The following is a 17984-nucleotide window of genomic DNA, read 5'->3' as shown; positions in this document are numbered from 1 at the left end:
AATTTGTCTCTGAATCTCCACGATGTACTTGCTGGAAACCGGCGCTGAAAGACGGACTTTCAACTCCCGGCCGAAGGTACATCATCAGAACCAGCCACTTCTGCCTCTTTCCGCTGCCCGTTCAATGGGGGAGCATTTGAGGCCCTTTCTACCTCTTTGTGTGCTGATGACGTTTCTGAAACCCGCAAAGCCTCAGAGTTTTGATAATTCTGTAAGAATCGCTTCGCCCGGTTAGTCTGGTCCAGCGTTTCCTCATAACCTTCCCATGTTGGGTCGACCCTTTCAAACATATCCGCGAAGCCCTGTGTCAAGCTGTCTTTTAGTTTTTCAATCCTCTTCACTTCCCTCTTGTGCTCAGGCGACGTCTAGACGCCATTTCCGTATCCTACTTCCTTCTGCTTCCCTTTATCTGTGCTGTCGCTCGTATCCGCGCTCCCTGCAAACGCAGTCTGAATCGGAGGTCTAGGTTTGGCAGCGATGTCGAGTTCGGCAAACTTCGGTCGTACTTGGAAGATGTTCACGCGGGCGGCGTTGAAGACCTGTTCGGAAGGCGGGATGGTGACTGCGAGGTTTGTGTTTTCGGTGAGACGTGTGATGAAGAACATGAAGCGACCGGTCTTGATTTGCATCTCTGCAAAGTTTGCGCTACCGGCGGGAATATTTGTGTGCTTCCTACGAGGGAAAAGAGTGTTAGCCCGGTCTTGAATCGTTGTTTGGTTGGAGGACAGATACGTACGCCATACTCTGTTTATGCGTCTTAAGGATACTTGAGATGCGCTCGAACCGATCAGTGAAAGGGTTCGCTTCTTCAGTCTGCCTTGTGACATGTGCCACTGTGAGACAGGTTGTACGCTCATACAGAATGAGTTCCCTGGCATCAATAACCTCGGCCAACTGTTCCAGCAGTGCCTCAATCGTTCCCGCATTCGGTATCAAGTAGTAGATGATCTTTGTCCAGGCCTTGTACAGGCTTTGGTCCCAGATGCTTGTCGCGAAGAACTCAACCGTATCCTTGAATCCTTCGCTAGCCTCCCGGATGTACTCGGCGCGCTCGTCGAACATGGCCTGGCGGAGGCGGGCTTGTACAAGATCCATCTTGTGTATAAGACAGAAGACTTTGGCATTGGGGCTGCACTCGTGGAGGGCGCGAATGATATTGGAGTAGGAGACGACGTCGGCTGCGAACTCGCGCGATTCGATGTCGAAGACGAAGATGAGGACGGCGACGGAGCCAAAGACGTGGTTCCTAGATTGGTTGAGGTAGTTCTCGACGAAGCCGTCTTGACTGCGAAAGATCAGTTCGTGTTATCGTCTGGTCTGGTAGCTGATGGGCTCACCCTCCGCAGTCCCAGAGATTGAGCATGAGGTTTCCCATGAACTTGATATTGCTGTGCTCAACATCGATTGTCGCACCCAGTCTCCGGACATCTTTGGCGACGTAGTTGCTAAACACGATGCTTCTCATTGATGACTTGCCGGCTCCACTCTTGCCCATAAGCAGCACCTTGCGCTGCTTCTGCCGTTTGATTGAGTTCATGGTGATAGCGTTCCGACTGTGGAAAGAAGCTGCGCGCGAATCGCGATAAGGTGCGCTGTGCAAAGACTGCCGCGCGGTAAAGGTAAGGTTGGTAGCGAACGCGGAGTGGTAAGCGTCTAGTAATATGGAGCCGTCGCGTGGGATTTGGTGATGGGATGACGTACCGTAAACAGCACGCCTGGGCGAGCTTTGGCGTCCCCGAGCGGTTTTGGGTCTCTTCTTGGCAGGTGAGTGGGGCACTTCCGCACTCCGCATTCCTTCTGGGAAACGCGATGGCCATCCTTGCTATCAACAGTGTGGTCAAAGCGATGCACATCATGGTATCTCTTGTATTATGTTCATGGAGTTCTAGTCAGATCAAAATTCCCCATTGTGAAGATTAGTGAAGGCGCCAGCTCTCGTTCAAAAGGCTCTGGTACGTGGCTACGGAGATTCCAAAAGTCATGGTAAGGAATTATTACAACACATGAAATGAATCCTAAGCCGCCAGCGCTTCCAAAGTAGAATGAAACGTAAACGTGGCTGGTGTGACAAAGCAGAACGTATAAACAAGAAGCTGTCCACCAAATGCGACCGTCAAGATCGTGTATCATAAATCCCATCCACTTGGCCATAATTAGAAGGTACTGCGGCGGCTGGGGCAAGGGTCCCTCGTGGGTATCGGATACGTGCTTCCGCTGCACGATGCTGTATGTGAAGGAAGCGAAGGAAGGGCGGAACAAACGAAGAAAGGGGTATCTTAGAAAACAGTGCCGTCCGAGAGGATCATGATTGGCGGTTCTTTAGTGTTGGGCCGCGACACTTCAGCAATCTCTCGACCTCCCTAGTGGTGTGGGTCAGTTACATCTCAGAACATGGGAATCATGTCAAACTTACCTTCCAACTACCAGCTTCCAGCATTTGGGCCAGATTAAGCTTGTCAGAGCCGCTCAAGCCCAACAGCTGATTTACGTCGACTAGGAGATCGTCGAGTAACCCGACAGTGACTGCGCGCCATTCCACGATCACGTCATCGTCGGCGGTAAACATCGGCACAACCTCCATGCTCGGTTGCCCTGTCACCTGTGCGTTGCGTTGGTATTGTGCGAGGCCGCGCTTCTGGTCATCGGGCTTGAGTGTTAGGAGGCCGACGTCAATGAAAAGTCCACCGTTTCGGTATTCTGGCAACCCGGTCAGAAGCTCAGCGCCGGGGAAGTGAACGTGGAGTAACCTCGTCATTGGCACCATTAGCGAGTAGGTCATCCATTGTGTCAGCTTGTGGAAAGGGACAATGTTCTCCCACGGGTGGGTAGGATGCGATGGCATGACGGAGCACGGCCAGGCGTCGCCCATGGGTACACCGTCGATTTGGGTCCTCGTTGCCGGCCAGATGGGGGTCAAACTGTCCATGAGAGTGTTCCAGAGTGTGGGGAGGGGTATAATGGGGACTGAGGATGCTTGTGTAGTGGGGTGCGAGAGGAGGTAGTCTGAGAGTGTTAGCCAACATCATGACTTGTGGAAGGTGTGCGTACCGAGCATGTTTCCTGGCCGCGCTTCGAGACCAAAGACTTCTTGATTTTGCAGGGCTTCTGCTAGGCGGAGCAGCAGGCTAGTGCGACCCTCGAGACCGTCTATTGGGTTTGTGGCGTTGACTTGCAAGCCACGCGCCACTGTTGCGACGTCCAGCTTCTTCAGCCCCGCACTGTCGACTTGGAAGGGCTCTCTGGGATCGCTGCTGAATGCGCCGGACTTGAACATCTCCAGACTGGCGACGGCAAGACCCTCGCTGCGGCGGTAGATCCTGCCCGACTCCTTGCTCTTGTACTGCCATTTGGTGCCTGCACCTGCATCGAGGAGGACGGAGACGAGGAAGAGATCAATCAGGCGGCGGGTGCGCTCTTGGTTGTCGACGGTTGACGGCCATGACGCCATGAGCTGGTCAATTCGCGGGCGGCCACCCACATCGAAGTGCTGCCAGCGGCCGTGGGGTGGGATGGAGGCGTAGTCGGGCGCATAGTCGCGCTGTAGGCACGGTTAGAGGGAGGCGGCCCAGCATGGCATCCTTGCGCAGCAAAATGAGGCTTACCTTGATTATGGATACAACAAAGCGGGCGACATCGCCAAACTTGCTCATGTCGACCGTGAAGTGCTTGAGCTGGTTCTTTTTGGCCTTTTCGAGCACCAGCTTGGAGCGCTCGCGGACGGCGTAGATGCTGCGCAGATAGCCGGCCGGGTCGAGGGTTGGATCCGGGGCCTTTGGCAGAGGGACGTCTGGGAAGCTTGTAGGCCGAGAGCCGTTTGGGGTGGGTCCAGGAGAGCGCAGGGAGCCATTGGAGCTGTTCGGCTGGCTGCCGTTGGGAGAAACCTGGGGCTTGGAGCCCTTGCGGTTGAAGAGACGCATCGGAGGCAGCGGCGACGGAGGGCGCGAGGAGCTGGCGGAAGGAGCGTTTCTGGCGAGGTTTGCTGGGGAGTAGGAAGGCACGTCGAAAGCTGGGCGAGGATGCTCGAGAGCGATGGTTCTGTGCCAGGCCCGCGCTTACTGGCAGTGCGGAACCGTTGCCGGGAGATCCCTGGACAAACAATCCGGAAGCGACTGCGCTGGTGGAGCTTAGTATGCAAGGGAGTCGACACGTGCGCTGGTAGCAAAACCTTGTGTAGAGACTACTACCCGGGCAGTCATGAATTGCAAATCAGGCGGGTCCCAGTCCAGGCAGAGTTGAGTTGCGAGATGGGGGAGCAGAGCCAGACAGACGCGTCGCTTGCAGATGTATAGTACCTGTTCACCCTGGCCAGCATAGTCGCGCCGACCGACTGCCCCTGGCTCTTCCGCGTCAGTGGACGGCACGATAGACGACGCTAGCAATAATCATCCCTCCCTCGAGCGTCCTGTTCCTGAGTCTCTCGTGTAGACTCGCCCGGCCGCCCGCTTCTCCATGCGTATCGGAGTCCGCTCCACACCGCAGGGTCCCGACTGCTTGTTCTCGTCGCGTCTATACCGAGTAGCTGCGACCGCGACCTCGCTCTCTGTTCCCCTCCAGGCATAGTTGGTGCCTTGTACCTGAGCCGTTCGCTCCAACCGCGAGCCTGGCGGCACGCACCACATCCCCTTTGCGGCTAGCCACCAGATACCTCTACCTGGTACCGGTCTTGGCCCCGTTCAGGCTAGGCAGCGAACCGCTTGCATATATCAAATGCAACCTCTCATTACCACTTGTGCTGTCACCCATCGGCCAACTGCTGCATCTCTGCACCGTCAGCATCACCATGGATACGCATCCAAACCTAGATTCGCGCAGAGTCTCCTGGCATAAGATTCTTTGCGCGTAGTGTGCGCACGTGAGTCATCTGGCCCTCGCTTCCTTCGGGGATGGGCGGGTGGTCAAGTCTGATACCGTGGGCGCGGGTTCGCGGCTCGGCAAATCCGCCATGCTGCCTGTGCCTGAGCGCCGAGGGTCGACTGTCTCCCGTCCAGGTACGAGCTGGCTGTTATGATCAGCCTAATAAGACGCCTGCGTGCACAGTCCGACCGAACCTTCTCGAGACCATATCATTCTTCTGCACAACTGCCGAAAGCAACTGGTATCCTTTGGAGCCAACACCACTAAGGCCTCGCGGCTTCGGTTACCGTGCCGTCTACGAGTAATGAATGACTAGATTCCTTCGGCCCGAGTCAATGTGAGACCACGGAGCCAAATCGTCCTGATGTGAGGCCATTGGGGAAGAAAGCCTTGCAAAGCTTTGCTCAGGGGTCGCACAGTCGGGACAGTCCGCTCGCGCCAGGACGTGCTACTGCCACCATCTCCGCGGTCGCGGTTCGACAGTGCCCACTGACCGCATCATAACTTGCCAATTGTGGACCCGCATACGCCCACTCCATTTGTGCCTGTTGCCCGACTCCGCAGTAAGAATCCTTTGCCCGGTTGTTTACCTTATTGTTTACCCAGCAATCGATACTGAGCCGGTCGGCTCGGAGGAACTGCTCGCACCAATGCATTGGCAGGGTACCCGGTATCGTTACAGGCATGCGGTCCAAGAAGGCAGGGAGGTCCGCATCCGAGCCATTAGAGTCCGTGCCCGCGGGAGCTGCGAAAGATGGGGCTTCATAGCACTCTATCTGCGACATGAATGTCGGCTCTTCCTGCCTTTGCAACATCGAAGATGTTTCTTGCTTCCGTGGCAGAGACTAGGCTCTTCGTAGTTGCACTATCCCAACAAATCGTGGTCGCAGATTTTGGCACTCGATTTTACCAGGGAGCTGCCTGTGAACGCTATGCAGACATGCTCAGGTAGTCGAAACTGCCCAAAGAGCATCGCGACTACCCAGACCCTGCATATATCACGTGACGTGGCTGTGCTCTGTGGCGCGTAACCAGCAAGCGCGACCGACCATCGTGAAGCGGTCAAAACACCCAATACCGATGCCAACACCCAACCCGCCATTATGATACCATTTCCTTTACACACTCATTGAAACCTTTCACACACAAGAACAGACATCATGGACGACCTAGCCGGCCTCGACTGGTCGCAGCCCGCCAAAAAGCCCGCCAACACCCCCGCGGCCTTCCCAACCTTCCGTCAGAGCCCCACGCCTCAGCTCTCTGGTCGATCCACACCCCTCTCTACGCTCTCCGCGCAGCAATCTGGCTTAGGAGCTGGCTCCGGCGGCGCGCAGCAGTTCAAAGTGCCCTCGAAACCAGCGACCCCCGCAAACGATAGCTTCGCTGGTCTCGTGTCCTCCAACAAGGCCAAAGCACCGGCCAACAATTTGTCGCTACAAGAACGACAGAAGCAGATACAAGAGGAGAAGGCAAGGCAAGAGGCGGAGAAGAGGAAGCAATGGGATACAACCTTCGGAGCTGCCGAGTCGACGCATTGGGACACGTTGGGCAGTGGGAAGAGCACGCCAGAACCTGCGGCATTTGGCGCACCGCGTCCTTCGAACAACCCGTTCACCAATCACGGCCTATCCAAGACTATCAATAAGCCCTTCGCAGGCTTGGACACCTCTTCGAGACGACCTGAGGTGTCTTCACCCAGCGAGGCTGATCTTCTAGCAGCATTCAACTCAGCAGCTCCCGTAGACCGCTCAAGCCACTTTCCCGTCCCCACCCACAGCAGTGGCAGGAGCACACCTGCCTACAGCGCCAATGTCTCCCGAGGCAACACGCCACTACCACAGCCCTCCTCCAGCAGCAATGCGCTCCTCGACGACGATGACGACATGTTTGGTCTCAAGCAGATGGCGCAAAAGTCTACGTCGCCTGCTCCAGCGCCAACGACCAACGCTGCCGACGATGATATACTAGGCTTGTTAGGAAAGCCGGTCTCCGAATTCCAGCACAAGGAAGAGCCTCGGACAGCACCCGCGGAGGAATCTCGACAACAAACATCTCCAGGCCCTCAGAACGCGCATGACAAAGCCGTTGCTGAACTTGTGGACATGGGCTTTCCAGCTGAGAGGTCGGCAATTGCTCTTGCGACCACAGATTCTGGGCTCGACGTGCAGGCTGCTGTGGGATGGCTGTTAAACCAGGCGCATGCCGAGGCGAAACAGAAAACGCATTCGCAGAGCCAAGACAGATCACGTCGAGAGCCTGATGATTCAGACGAGCGCCCGAGGCGTGGGAATAGCAGATCCAATGGTCGGGAGTCGTCAAGAGAACCACGGGCAAGCGGCTCTAGGCCCGCGTGGATGCAAGAAGATGAAGCGCGAAGCCGTTCAGGACAACGTAGGCAAGAAGGTCAAGAAAAAGACGTCACCCAAATGGCTTCAGATATTGGCAACAACCTATTCAAATCGGCAAACTCTCTCTGGAAGACGGGCCGCAAACAAGTACAAAAGGCTATGGCCGATTTCCAACAGGAGGGTGATCCAAACATGCCAAAGTGGATGAGAGACGCCCAGGCTGCGGAAGCTGCTCCTCGTTCAAGTCGACAGCAAAAGGCCGAGGCGTCGGCTACAGACGAAGCCATGATGCTGGAAGCTGGTGGGCGTCCCACGAAGCCATCCCGGACGAGCGACATGCGCCACCAAGCCGAACCGCTACCTGTACGACAAAGAAGAGAGCAAGAAACCGGACGAAACGGTTACCCAGACCGCATGTCATCGCAATCGCCGTCACAGCGACAGCAACCATCAAGTCTGGATAAACGACCAGCAACGCGATTGACCCGGCAAGAGGTGGAGGAACAAAGCTCTCAAGCATACATCAGCCCTGCTCGCCGGAAGAAGACTACACCGCAGCCACAGCCGCAGCCTGAAGTGGATCTTTTCTCTCCAGATCCCACGCCGCCGTCAAAGCAGTCTTCGCGCCAACCAACGCCTGCTCAATCCAACAATCCATTCCTCCAAGCAACATCGTCCCAGAAAGCTCGAAGTCCGGCTCCTACGCCAACGCCACCCAGGCCAAAGGCACCGCCCCGTCAAATACCTCCAGTCTCATCCTCCGCGCTCAGCTCATCTTCAGCCGACCGGCAAAGAGGTTCCGAAGCATTCAAGCGTGGTGATTACCCTGCTGCACACGCTGCCTATTCTTCTGCACTGAGTCCTCTTCCAAGCAATCATCCTGTCACGATCATTGTACTCTGTAATCGCGCCGTTACGAACATCAAAGTTGGCGATCCGAAGGCAGCAATCGCTGATGCCGACTCAGCTTTAGCGATAATCGGCGTGTCAAGAGGAGAAGGCGAGAAGATTGCTACGGGTGGGATGGAAGGTGAAAAAGACATGAAGGAATTCTATGGCAAAGCTCTCATGCGAAAAGCCGAAGCATTGGAGAACATGGAGAAGTGGGCAGATGCACATGGCGTATGGAAAGAAGCCGTCCAAAATGGTGTAGGCGGCGCAATCGCCATTTCCGGTCGCAACCGCTGTGAGAAAGCTGCAAGTGGGAATAGCAACGCCCCGGCAGCTACTAAACGCCCGCCTCCAGCCCGCAAGCCCGCTGCTCCCAAACCCTCTGCCATGTCAGATCTTGGTGGTGGTCCCGCCAATGACTCTGAAGCCGTCAAACGCATGAAAGCCGCCAACGCCGCCGCCGAACGTGCAGACGATGAGAAATTTGCCCTTACCGACCAAGTCGATGCCAAACTCATTGCTTGGAAGGGTACCAAGTCAGATAACCTGCGTGCGTTACTGGGTAGTTTAGATAAAGTGCTCTGGGAGGATGCAGGGTGGAAGAAGGTCAACATGGGTGATCTGGTCATGCCCAACAAGGTCAAGATCATCTACATGAAGGCTATTGCCAAGGTGCATCCTGATAAGGTATGTTCTTTCCTCTCCCATGTCCAAAACAACAGGACGGTTTGCTAACCTAATTCGTTACAGATATCTCAATCGGCCACCACAGAGCAGAAGATGATTAGTGCGGCTGTGTTTGCCACATTGAACGAGGCGTGGGATAAGTTCAAGACGGATAACAATTTATGATCTATCTAGCTATCTCGACATGATGAATTCAAGAGCATGTCAACTTCAATCATTGTTTGTGTCGTCATATTGAGTCGTCGAGAAGAGGCACGTTTGCTGTAGTAATCATGTCGTCCCGATATCGTATTTCTTTGATCAATTCCGTCTAATGTAGGGATACAGGGGCGGCAAGATCACCATCACTGCACTACTCATTCCTAATCCCTCCATCTCCAAGATAAACTTTAGGTACGTTACTGCATCTCGGCCGCTACTTTGGGTACAAGAGCGGAAAGACGTGCCACTGCGTTCTCACCCAATCGTTCTTCCCTCCTCGAGAGCGCTTTGTATCCGCTCTATCCACACGCAAAAGCCGTAGTGGTGGTACCTTGTCACGGCCTCGGCCTCGGCCACCAGCAGCCAGCTAGACAGGTATCTTGCGTCATGCCGAGTTTCCGTCGAACGTTTGAGTATCCACCTCATGTCTATTCTGCGGAGCAAAGCGCAGTAAGAAAACTTAGTTCCAGGCCATCTTTCCAATGAACTGAAGATGATAGAGACGTGATGGTGAAACTTGGAAAGACTTGGCAAAATCGTGAAACTCTTCTCTGTCCTCTCCTGCAAACGTTCTTACCCATTTACTCTGGCGCTGGGTTTTGCATCCTGAAGTGGAAGGTGCGCACGTGCATGAACGGCCGGCCCTGGAACACCTGGGCACTGAAGCTTGTACTCGTGTGACGTGTCGTGTTGAAAAGCTAGATTTGTGGAATCTGGTCCACTAATGCTGTCTCTTCGGTTATGCGGCCGAAGGAACATGTTCTTGGTATGACACAACGACGACGACGCAGGTGATGCTGCTGGAAAAACAAGGACACATCTGGAACGCATTTTACGAGATACGCTGTCGAAATCGGACCGGGCAATGTAAATTCGCCGGTTTCCGCTTGCTACATTGCTTTTGGTTTCCGCTAAATTACGTTTCGGGTAGTTAGTAGTAGGTCGGTTCTTGTCCCGCCCGGTAGTCATGGAGGAGAAAAAAGGGAGCGGTACTAGTATCAGAGTTTGGCACGTTCGATTAGGGCATTTGGTCGAACTTGTGGTGGCTGCCCAGGGAGACATTGTCATTTCGTATTTACTCTGGGACCGCTCGAAACAGACTTTGGCTAGAACTCAGCTCCGGTAGCTTGCTTCTGCTGCTCGAACAATGAGCAGACGATGATCTTGTTTGCTTGTTCGCTCAAGTGCGCTGGCAAGTGCCGACCTCGGGACAGTCTAGAGCGGGAGTTGGTACGCCAAAGTCTTAGTTGCGGGCTATGAGGCCGTGTGTCACGTTTCCGCCTCTGAAGAAGCGCGTGGTCGGTAGTTTCCCGTACTACCGGTAGTCGTGGGCTTTTTGCTAGTTACCCTTAGCGGGGAGGCACTACTGCCTCCTTGCGCTTTCGCATCTAGATCACCGGTGCCGTAACATACATACCGTGTGGGTGATGCTGTGATCAGCTGGCACGTATTCGGACTTTCAGTGCCACAGGCCTGGGCGATACATCTTGGTACCAATGGTGATCGGTCGTAAAGTGCATATGATGTCGTCATGATTATCTCCTTGCTGTACATCACTTAGCCGACCACTCTCGAGCTTCGATCCGCGGGCCTCCTCCTTCGTATACCTCATCTGTCTGTTGTTGGATTGTTGGTGTGGACCGAAGGCGTCCCGGTAGTGGTGTGGAGCGTTTAATTGACCAGGGAAGAGTGCGATAATCGTCGACGTGCAAGTCACACATAGGGTCCCTTGGCTTCATCTTAGACATTGTGGCTTAGAAAGTCCCGCGTCCCCGCATGAGTCAACCTTGTTGCTTGCTTATTGCGGTCACGGCGCAAGTGTAGCACCCGAGGTGCAAGGTACGGGTACTCTATTTCCGCGAAGTGGATTTCGGGCAAAGCAAACGCGTTGTGTGAGGGAGTACTGCAGCAAAGCTCGATCATGCTTTGATGATACCGCTTCACCATGAGCAGGATTTACTGCCTAGGTCTTACGAAGTGAGATATCTGCTATCTCGTAACACTACGACAGATGATTTAGAGTCCTTGAGTAGTTAAAGATTCTGTTTATAATATCGTTTGATGGTACAAGGTGCCAATCATTATGCGCGCATGATCTTGGTAAGTGATAATTGTACAAAGCCGCTCCATGACACATGGCCGAGAATGAGAATGAGACTTGAAAGACAAGAAAAATAATACCGCATGAACCTTTGCGAAAGCATCCTCCGTCCATTCACGGCTTTTGAGAGTAGTACGAATACAAATTTCTCGTGAGTTCACAACTTGGAGAGGGCAGCGTCGTGGGGATAACATGCGATCATCGTCCATATACGAACGCACTCCTAATAGGCCATAGGAGGCTGAATCGCTTTTCAGCCCTTGCAGATGCATGCTCTCTTTCAGAGCGGATTCTGCTGATGCTGGGCGCGTTGGCCAGACGAACGCGGTTTGGAGATCGGGCCGAGGTTTATGCAGCGTGCGACACCATTGCATAACCACAGATCCGAGACAATTACAAGAAGCGCATACAAAACCGATGTGGTCCAAGGAAAAGACGTAAGCCGGCATTGGTTCGTGGAGTAGCAAGTATTGATGGACAGGCATTTTACTGACTCGTAAGCTGACCCACAACGCCGAAAAGCAACTGGTCTTCGGTCTTATACAACGCATCATCGTTTCCGAAAGCCGTCTCAAGACTGTTGCCGATCCTCCAGAAATTTCCGTAACTTCCGTTGCTTATGCCTTGGCCCTGTTGTGCGGCAATATCCATGAGCTGCTTGATCCGATTCGATACTGTCTTCTGCTGCGCTTTTGCAGAAGCCCAAACGCCTGCTAGTTCGTCGATACAGGTCAGTGTAGTGTTGAGTGTCTCGATCAAAGTCGGCAATGATGATAACAGCCCGGCAGAGGTCAATACATCGACCGAAAGCATGAGCGCGTAACCAGGGAAAGGCGTCGAGAACGAGAGGTCCGAGGCAACGGTGGGCGAAAGACGTTGGCGGCTAGCTGGAGCTAGGGAAAGCATCATCGACAGAAAGTTGGACGCCATGCGTAGGGCTCGTTCCAGATTTCGGCGTTGTTTTTCCATTGGTAATATGCTGACTCTGATATGGCGATTGAGCCGGATGATTGTAGCGTAATACAAAGCGTGTATAGACACGAATGTACCTGCGTATCCTGCAACCATGCTGTTGTCGAGATTTCGTGGGCTGTAACGAAGTTCCTCCGGCAACATCGCATGCCATGCTTCCAGCTTCTCATTGATTCGCGTGTAGAACGTGTCGTAATGTCGTTCATAGGTACTGTCGGGCCGACGCGCAGCTCGGCTAGTGAAGGTAAGGACCTCGCCCCATAGCGTCGATATCAGGCATAGATACGCCATGTGGCCAAGAACGGGGCCAGAAGTGGCATTTCCACTCAGGAGATCTTCGTCTAGGATCGGCGCGTTACACGGTGTTGATGCATCGTACATGCTGTCCAGACATGGGAGCTGAACGAAGGCATCCTCCAAGTTGAGGACGAAAAGGGTCCCTCCGAAGAAGCCATTGTATCGCTGTTGTTGCATCAAGTCAACGGATGCTGGGACCTTGATGACGTCGTGACTTACATCCATCAGTAGTCCGGACCAAAAAGTGCGACGACAGCACTCCGCGAACATTTGACGATCAAGTCCATAGTCCCAATCGGCACTGCTATCAACCAGCTCTTTAACGCCTTCTTCAGAATTCAGCTTCAGGGCGCTGAGAGCTCGCAGACCAGCACCACAATAGTCCCAGGCCTCCTGTGACTTGCCGCGAGCAAAATAGTAGAGCGCGAGCATCAGCCGAGTCTGGCATAACTGCAGGCTGAATTTCCCGAACCGCTTTTCTGCTGCATATGACGCAACCGAAGCGAACTTCTTTCCCAGGGCTTTCTTATCTCCATCAACCGAAAACAGTGAGCCTATAGCCAGGACTGAGTATAAAAGCATCAAGTGGTCGTGGTTCTTGTCGCGGTTACCCTCTACCCATGCGAGGAAGGGTCTACGAGGAAACATGCCATAGGTCGCGCGACCCGCGTGATTGAAATAAAGATCCAGTAGGTGCATCGTCAGTCCAGGGTCAGTTTCGAAAGGATCCTGTTCCCATTGGAGGGCAAGTTGATCGGAGTAAGAGCCACGTCCGGGATCGTCAAGGCTCTGGTCATTTGCCGAACCACTCCAATCCGAATCGTACGACTGTACCGACATGTCTCTCGGGTCCGTGCTAGTATGATGGCGGTACTTTCGAGGTCTGAACGGGGTTCCGGAGTTCCAAGTGTCAACCTTTCTTGATGAGTCTCGCAGCTCTCCGGGAGCTTTGTTTCTATCTGAGTTGGCTGCGGGACTCAAGACTTCGGACGAATGGTTCTTAAATAGCGGAGCGGAGTTTGACGGTGATGTCTCGCCGGATGCATTGCTTTGATTGAGTCCTCTACCATTGGTTAGTATTTGTCATTCTATAATAGAACTATAGTCCTGTCTGGTCCGAAGTGTATAACAAGTCAATTAAGTCAATGCGTTCCACGTTCTCGAATGAGAAAAGAAGGGAACTGCAAACAGGGAGATCCACTTACCCTCTGCATACTCTTTGCGACTTGGCGCATTGCTGGCATTTTGGATACCCGGGCTCGCACTTGATCTTCTTCTCTCGACAGGTAAGGCAAGCCTGCGCGAGTCGTTTTCGAGGCTTCCCCGCCTTCGTAATGCCCCAGGAAGGGTTCACGGCCTCGCCGTCTATTATAGCCCGACAGTAGGTGCCGTCCTCGTAGACGTAGCATGGGCCTTCGCCAGGTATATCGCGCTGGCCCACACAACGCGACGATCGTACCGGAGCTCTTGAGGAACCCTCCAGTCGTCTCATCCTGACAGGCCTACTTGGGTCAAACCCTAGTTCTTGCTGAACGGAGTGAGTCGTCATCGTTCCCGTCGCATCAGACATGAGCGAAGCCTGCCGATGCCCATTTACCGCCAGCTCATGCTGTGAAGGATGTGCAAAACTTTCGCGCCGTTGGAGATCTACTCGGCCGACACCAAACCCAGAGCCGGGTGGTAAGGATGTGGTGGATGTGGTGGCGTTTGTGGTCGAAAGAGGTTGACGGTGGTGGTAGGGTGTTTGAGAAGCGATAGCATTATGCTCTGGGTAGCCATGGAAGTAACCATCATATTCATGCCGTCTCTTCAGTGTCGGACTTGACGACCCGTAACGACCGCCATGGCTGTAAGGTACCGGAGCGCCGCCCGCTCTCAGCGATGGATCAGACGACTTCTTGTCCAGTAGTTCTGGTTCCAGAAGCGTGCGAAGACTTGGTAATTGCTGCGCATTGTTATGACTTCCACTGGAATCTCTGGGGCGAACGTGCTGACTGGGGGCAATGATTTCTGGTCGAGACGATGAAGCATGATGTGCTGGGTAAGGGCTGTAGGATGGCGGAGGACCTGAATGTGAGGGTATGCTGGGTGGACGACTCATGTTGAGAAGCATAGCAGGTAAGATGGGTTTTGATGTTCGGCGCTTGAGGTGGGATGATTTCCACGGTACACCCCGTTGACCGGCCACATGAGGGAATATGGAACAGTAGGAGCTATGGACTGCCTAGGATGCTCAAGGGATCCAGGCACTGCTCAACGCTTGACACTGATGCAGCCACGGCATCAGCTAGTAGACAACCTAACGGGTACATAAAGGTACGTGAAGAAGTCAGGAAGGTGGCCAACGAACAGAAGCGTCTGGCCTTGACTAGGATGTCCGTTGCAGTCTAGAAAATAGACCAAAGAATCAACAGTCCGTGCAGGGCTGACGTCTGACGACTGAGCACCGCTGTTCCGGCTCCGTATGAACCGCAACCGAAGCACAAAGCAACAGTGCATGTAAGAGCGTATGTAGGGGCGACGCGGGAAGAACTTACAGATACAGGGATTAAGATATGCGGCGCGGGCGCTCCTTCTGGGCGCAATTGACACTGAGCACGCAGCGAGCACGGCTTCGGTTGCTTGAACGCAAGGCAAAGGATAATAGTAATAAGTACAATAATGCCGGGTAGCAAAAGTGGAGGGTGGGCGGACGACAGCGGGACCCCGTGCTCGGCCAGTCAAGAGGTTACCAGGAGGCCCTTGCAAGAACAGGCTTCAAGGAGGAGCGACCGCGGCCTCCAAGTAGGTCAGCGATTATTCCAGTGGCGTGCAGTGACGGACCGCCAGGGACATGGTCGTGGAGCCTTTGCTGTTTGAGACCCGAAGATGCTGGAACCGACCAGGGTATGAGCAAGCCAGCCGGAATATTGGCTGCAGATATCGAGTCAACCACCCTCTGCGGGCTAGATAGCGTGCTGCGTCAGATGCAGACTGATGCACGTTACTGCAGTCGTGGATGGCGCGTGGGCAAGTGAGCCCCAGATCGTACCAACTGGCAGCTGGCCAACCGCAGCTAATCCGCTAATGACCTGTGCAGATCATGCAGCGTGGGCTCGGAATGCAGCGAACATGTCCTTGCTATTTTGCCGCGAAACTCTGGGACCTGGCGTTAGGTTCTGGAGCGGATCCGACCAATAAGCTTCACTTAGATTGAGGCCAAGGGCTGGAAGCAGCTAAAACGTGCAGCCACCATAAACGACGCCTCTCGCTGCAGGAGAAAAGAGGGCAAATAAGCCGCCGTCAACGATGCGAACAGAAAGACAGGTGTCCCGGCGGCCGGCCCTACGGTGCCCACAAACAGCCTTTTGTCCCCGCTCGACAATGGACTGGCTGGTGCCAAATGCTGACACGAGCGATGCCGTTGTCGTCAGCTAAAAAGGCGCCGACAAATCCTAGCTAAAGCGGCACCAGAATCCGATCGGAACGAGCTCACAGCAGCCGTTGAGCGGGCGATTGAGACCATCTCGATCCTCTTACGTCCCGGATCCCCTAACGCCTCTGGCCTTGCTTGCATGAAGCCAACTTGGCCCGCTCCGAACGGCTCTAAGCTTAGCGGTCGGTTTCTTGACTGCAAGCTCCCGAGTCAATGCACATCTTCGGGCGCCTTGAGACTCCATATAATAAGGGCTTTCTCCGGATGCTCTGGTGGCTTGAAGACGAGATTTGGTCTGTCACATCATCCGGCCTAGCGATGGAAGCGCGTGCGCAGCGTGCTTGTCGTGCCGTCGAGGCTTGCTGCAACGACGATGCAGGATCGGCTGTCGTTTCCCGTTCTCGGCGATGACGCCCTCAAAACTTTCGCACCACCCGTATTTATTATGAGACAAAGGACCGAGTGATCAGGCGAGCGGCCGGGAACTGGCAAGGACTAAGGCGCAGGCACAAGCGGATCGCCGTTGAGCTGGACCGAAGCGAAGCGGCTTGCGAGTCAGTGCAGATGATGGGGTATCAGTGTATCGGGAACGAAAGTGCCAAGGTCACATGCACGCTCCGTCTGCTTACGTCGCTAGCGCAGTGCCAAGCCAGCTCCGAAGTTCTTTGTGCAGGTGCGACCGGGGCGACTCGCAACAACAACACCAACGCTACTGACCGTGCCGGCAACCTCTCTGTCGACCTCGTGCATGCAACCAGCCTCTAAACCGGGCACATCCTTTCTAACATCTTCAAGTGTACAGAGACTCTGCAGCATGGCTCTCCAGTCCGGCCACCAAGATCAGGAGCGCAAGTCCTCGCCAACTGCCGCTGCGCAGCCGGGCGACGGCCGCGCAAGTACCCCGGAAGTCGCGTATGTCAAGCCCTCGGATAGGGAAACTAGCTACACGTCAAGCGCCTCTGCGCCTCTCCCGTACGATGGTGGCGCGCCTCCCCTCCCCGACGAGCCTGTCCCAGACGACGAGGACGATGGCTGGGAGCCCAGGTGGGAGCCCAACGCAGGCGCCTGGTACTTCCTAAACCGCAAGACGGGTCTTTCGCAGTGGGAAAATCCACGCGTTCCGACCGCCCCAACCCACAGCCTCGGCTACGACAGGTTTGCTAACTATCATCTTCTTTTCGTGTCTTTCCCAGCCTAATACGTGCACTCTACAGAAACCCTTACGCTGGCGCCGCTGCACTGTCATCAAGCTCTGGCGCGCCGGGTACCAGCCCACCACCAAAGCGCAAGTGGGGCGGATACAACCCCAAGATCCATGGCAGCTTCGACCCCAACGCCGACTACGCCAAGGAGGCAGAGAAGGAGGAAGAGGATGCAGCGCAGGCCTCCGCTGCTGCAGCCTCCGCAGCTCGCAACGCGCTCCTCCCTAGCAATGACTATACTACAACTGCCCAGTTCAACCGTTTCAACGGCAAACAGCAACAAGCTGGTCAAGGTCCTGAGATGCACAACGATGAAAACAAGAGTCATCGCCAGATGAATGCCTTCTTCGATGTTGATGCAGCCGCCAATAGCCACGACGGACGTAGTCTCAAGGCAGAGCGTCGCTCTCAGCACCTCAGCAAGAAGCAGCTCAAGGAGTACAACGAAAAGCGCCGAGCCGCGAAGGACGCGAAGCGCCGTGCCTGGCTTCTCGACTGAGCGTGTGGGCGGTAAGAAAGAGAGAATAGCAGTGCAGGTTCCAACGTGTACTAATGCAAGCTAGGCATGGGCAACACCCTTGGATTGATGATTACATGTCTATCTGTCAAGGTAGGGTCTCACGTCTGTTCCGGTGCCTTTGGATGCGATAGTATAGCATGATGGGACTGTGCGTCTTCGCTCAGCGTCGTGGTATGAACCACACATGTTTTACATGAGCATGATGACTGCTCATTGTGTACTCGAGCGGATGACCAATGATGAGAGCCAGTCTACTTTCTTGACTAGGTGTCTGGATACAGGTGGCATTGCCAGCAGGAGTAAGCCTCTATTGCTCGTAGTCACAACTGGAAGCTAGCAAGGTCTTATACACTTCAGTGCATGACCCATAGATACAATGGCATTTTTGTTGCCTTGTTCATCAACCAATACTGCTCTCTTATGCCCCGCGTTCGTCTTTCTAGACCTTGCCCTGGAACCGTGGCTGTCTTGCACAGGCCCGCGCCACGTGGAG

General features: G+C 54.4%; 5 protein-coding genes across 5 annotated transcripts; 2 read left to right on the top strand and 3 right to left on the bottom strand.

Moving 5' to 3' along the window:
• Positions 1 to 365: 365 nt before the first annotated feature.
• J4E87_000150 (uncharacterized protein) lies at positions 366 to 1537 on the bottom strand (the record flags this gene model as incomplete). The annotated part of the gene is made up of 3 exons (XM_049371809.1): positions 366 to 672; positions 737 to 1285; positions 1338 to 1537. 3 exons carry the CDS (start codon positions 1535 to 1537, stop codon positions 366 to 368), a joined length of 1056 nt encoding a protein of 351 aa, XP_049237943.1.
• Positions 1538 to 2276: 739 nt separating this feature from the next.
• On the bottom strand, positions 2277 to 3917 carry J4E87_000149 (uncharacterized protein; the record flags this gene model as incomplete). The annotated part of the gene is made up of 4 exons (XM_049371808.1): positions 2277 to 2360; positions 2414 to 3003; positions 3049 to 3538; positions 3603 to 3917. 4 exons carry the CDS (start codon positions 3915 to 3917, stop codon positions 2277 to 2279), a joined length of 1479 nt encoding a protein of 492 aa, XP_049237942.1.
• Positions 3918 to 6014: 2097 nt separating this feature from the next.
• On the top strand, positions 6015 to 8948 carry J4E87_000148 (uncharacterized protein; the record flags this gene model as incomplete). The annotated part of the gene is made up of 2 exons (XM_049371807.1): positions 6015 to 8783; positions 8847 to 8948. 2 exons carry the CDS (start codon positions 6015 to 6017, stop codon positions 8946 to 8948), a joined length of 2871 nt encoding a protein of 956 aa, XP_049237941.1.
• Positions 8949 to 11571: 2623 nt separating this feature from the next.
• Positions 11572 to 13194, bottom strand: J4E87_000147 (uncharacterized protein; the record flags this gene model as incomplete). Its single annotated transcript, XM_049371806.1, has 1 exon — positions 11572 to 13194. The coding sequence occupies one exon, from the start codon at positions 13192 to 13194 to the stop codon at positions 11572 to 11574; it is 1623 nt and encodes a 540-aa protein (XP_049237940.1).
• A 3389-nt stretch (positions 13195 to 16583) lies between these two features.
• On the top strand, positions 16584 to 17470 carry J4E87_000146 (uncharacterized protein; the record flags this gene model as incomplete). Its single annotated transcript, XM_049371805.1, has 2 exons — positions 16584 to 16924; positions 16984 to 17470. The coding sequence occupies 2 exons, from the start codon at positions 16584 to 16586 to the stop codon at positions 17468 to 17470; spliced, it is 828 nt and encodes a 275-aa protein (XP_049237939.1).
• Between the last annotated feature and the right edge of the window lie 514 nt (positions 17471 to 17984).

The sequence above is a fragment of the Alternaria ethzedia genome, assembly GCF_023757985.1.
Source record: "Alternaria ethzedia strain BMP 0044 chromosome Unknown scaffold_1, whole genome shotgun sequence".
NCBI lineage: Eukaryota > Fungi > Ascomycota > Dothideomycetes > Pleosporales > Pleosporaceae > Alternaria > Alternaria ethzedia.
Note: the sequence above shows the minus strand (reverse complement) of the source record. Positions and strands in the feature narration are given on the sequence as shown.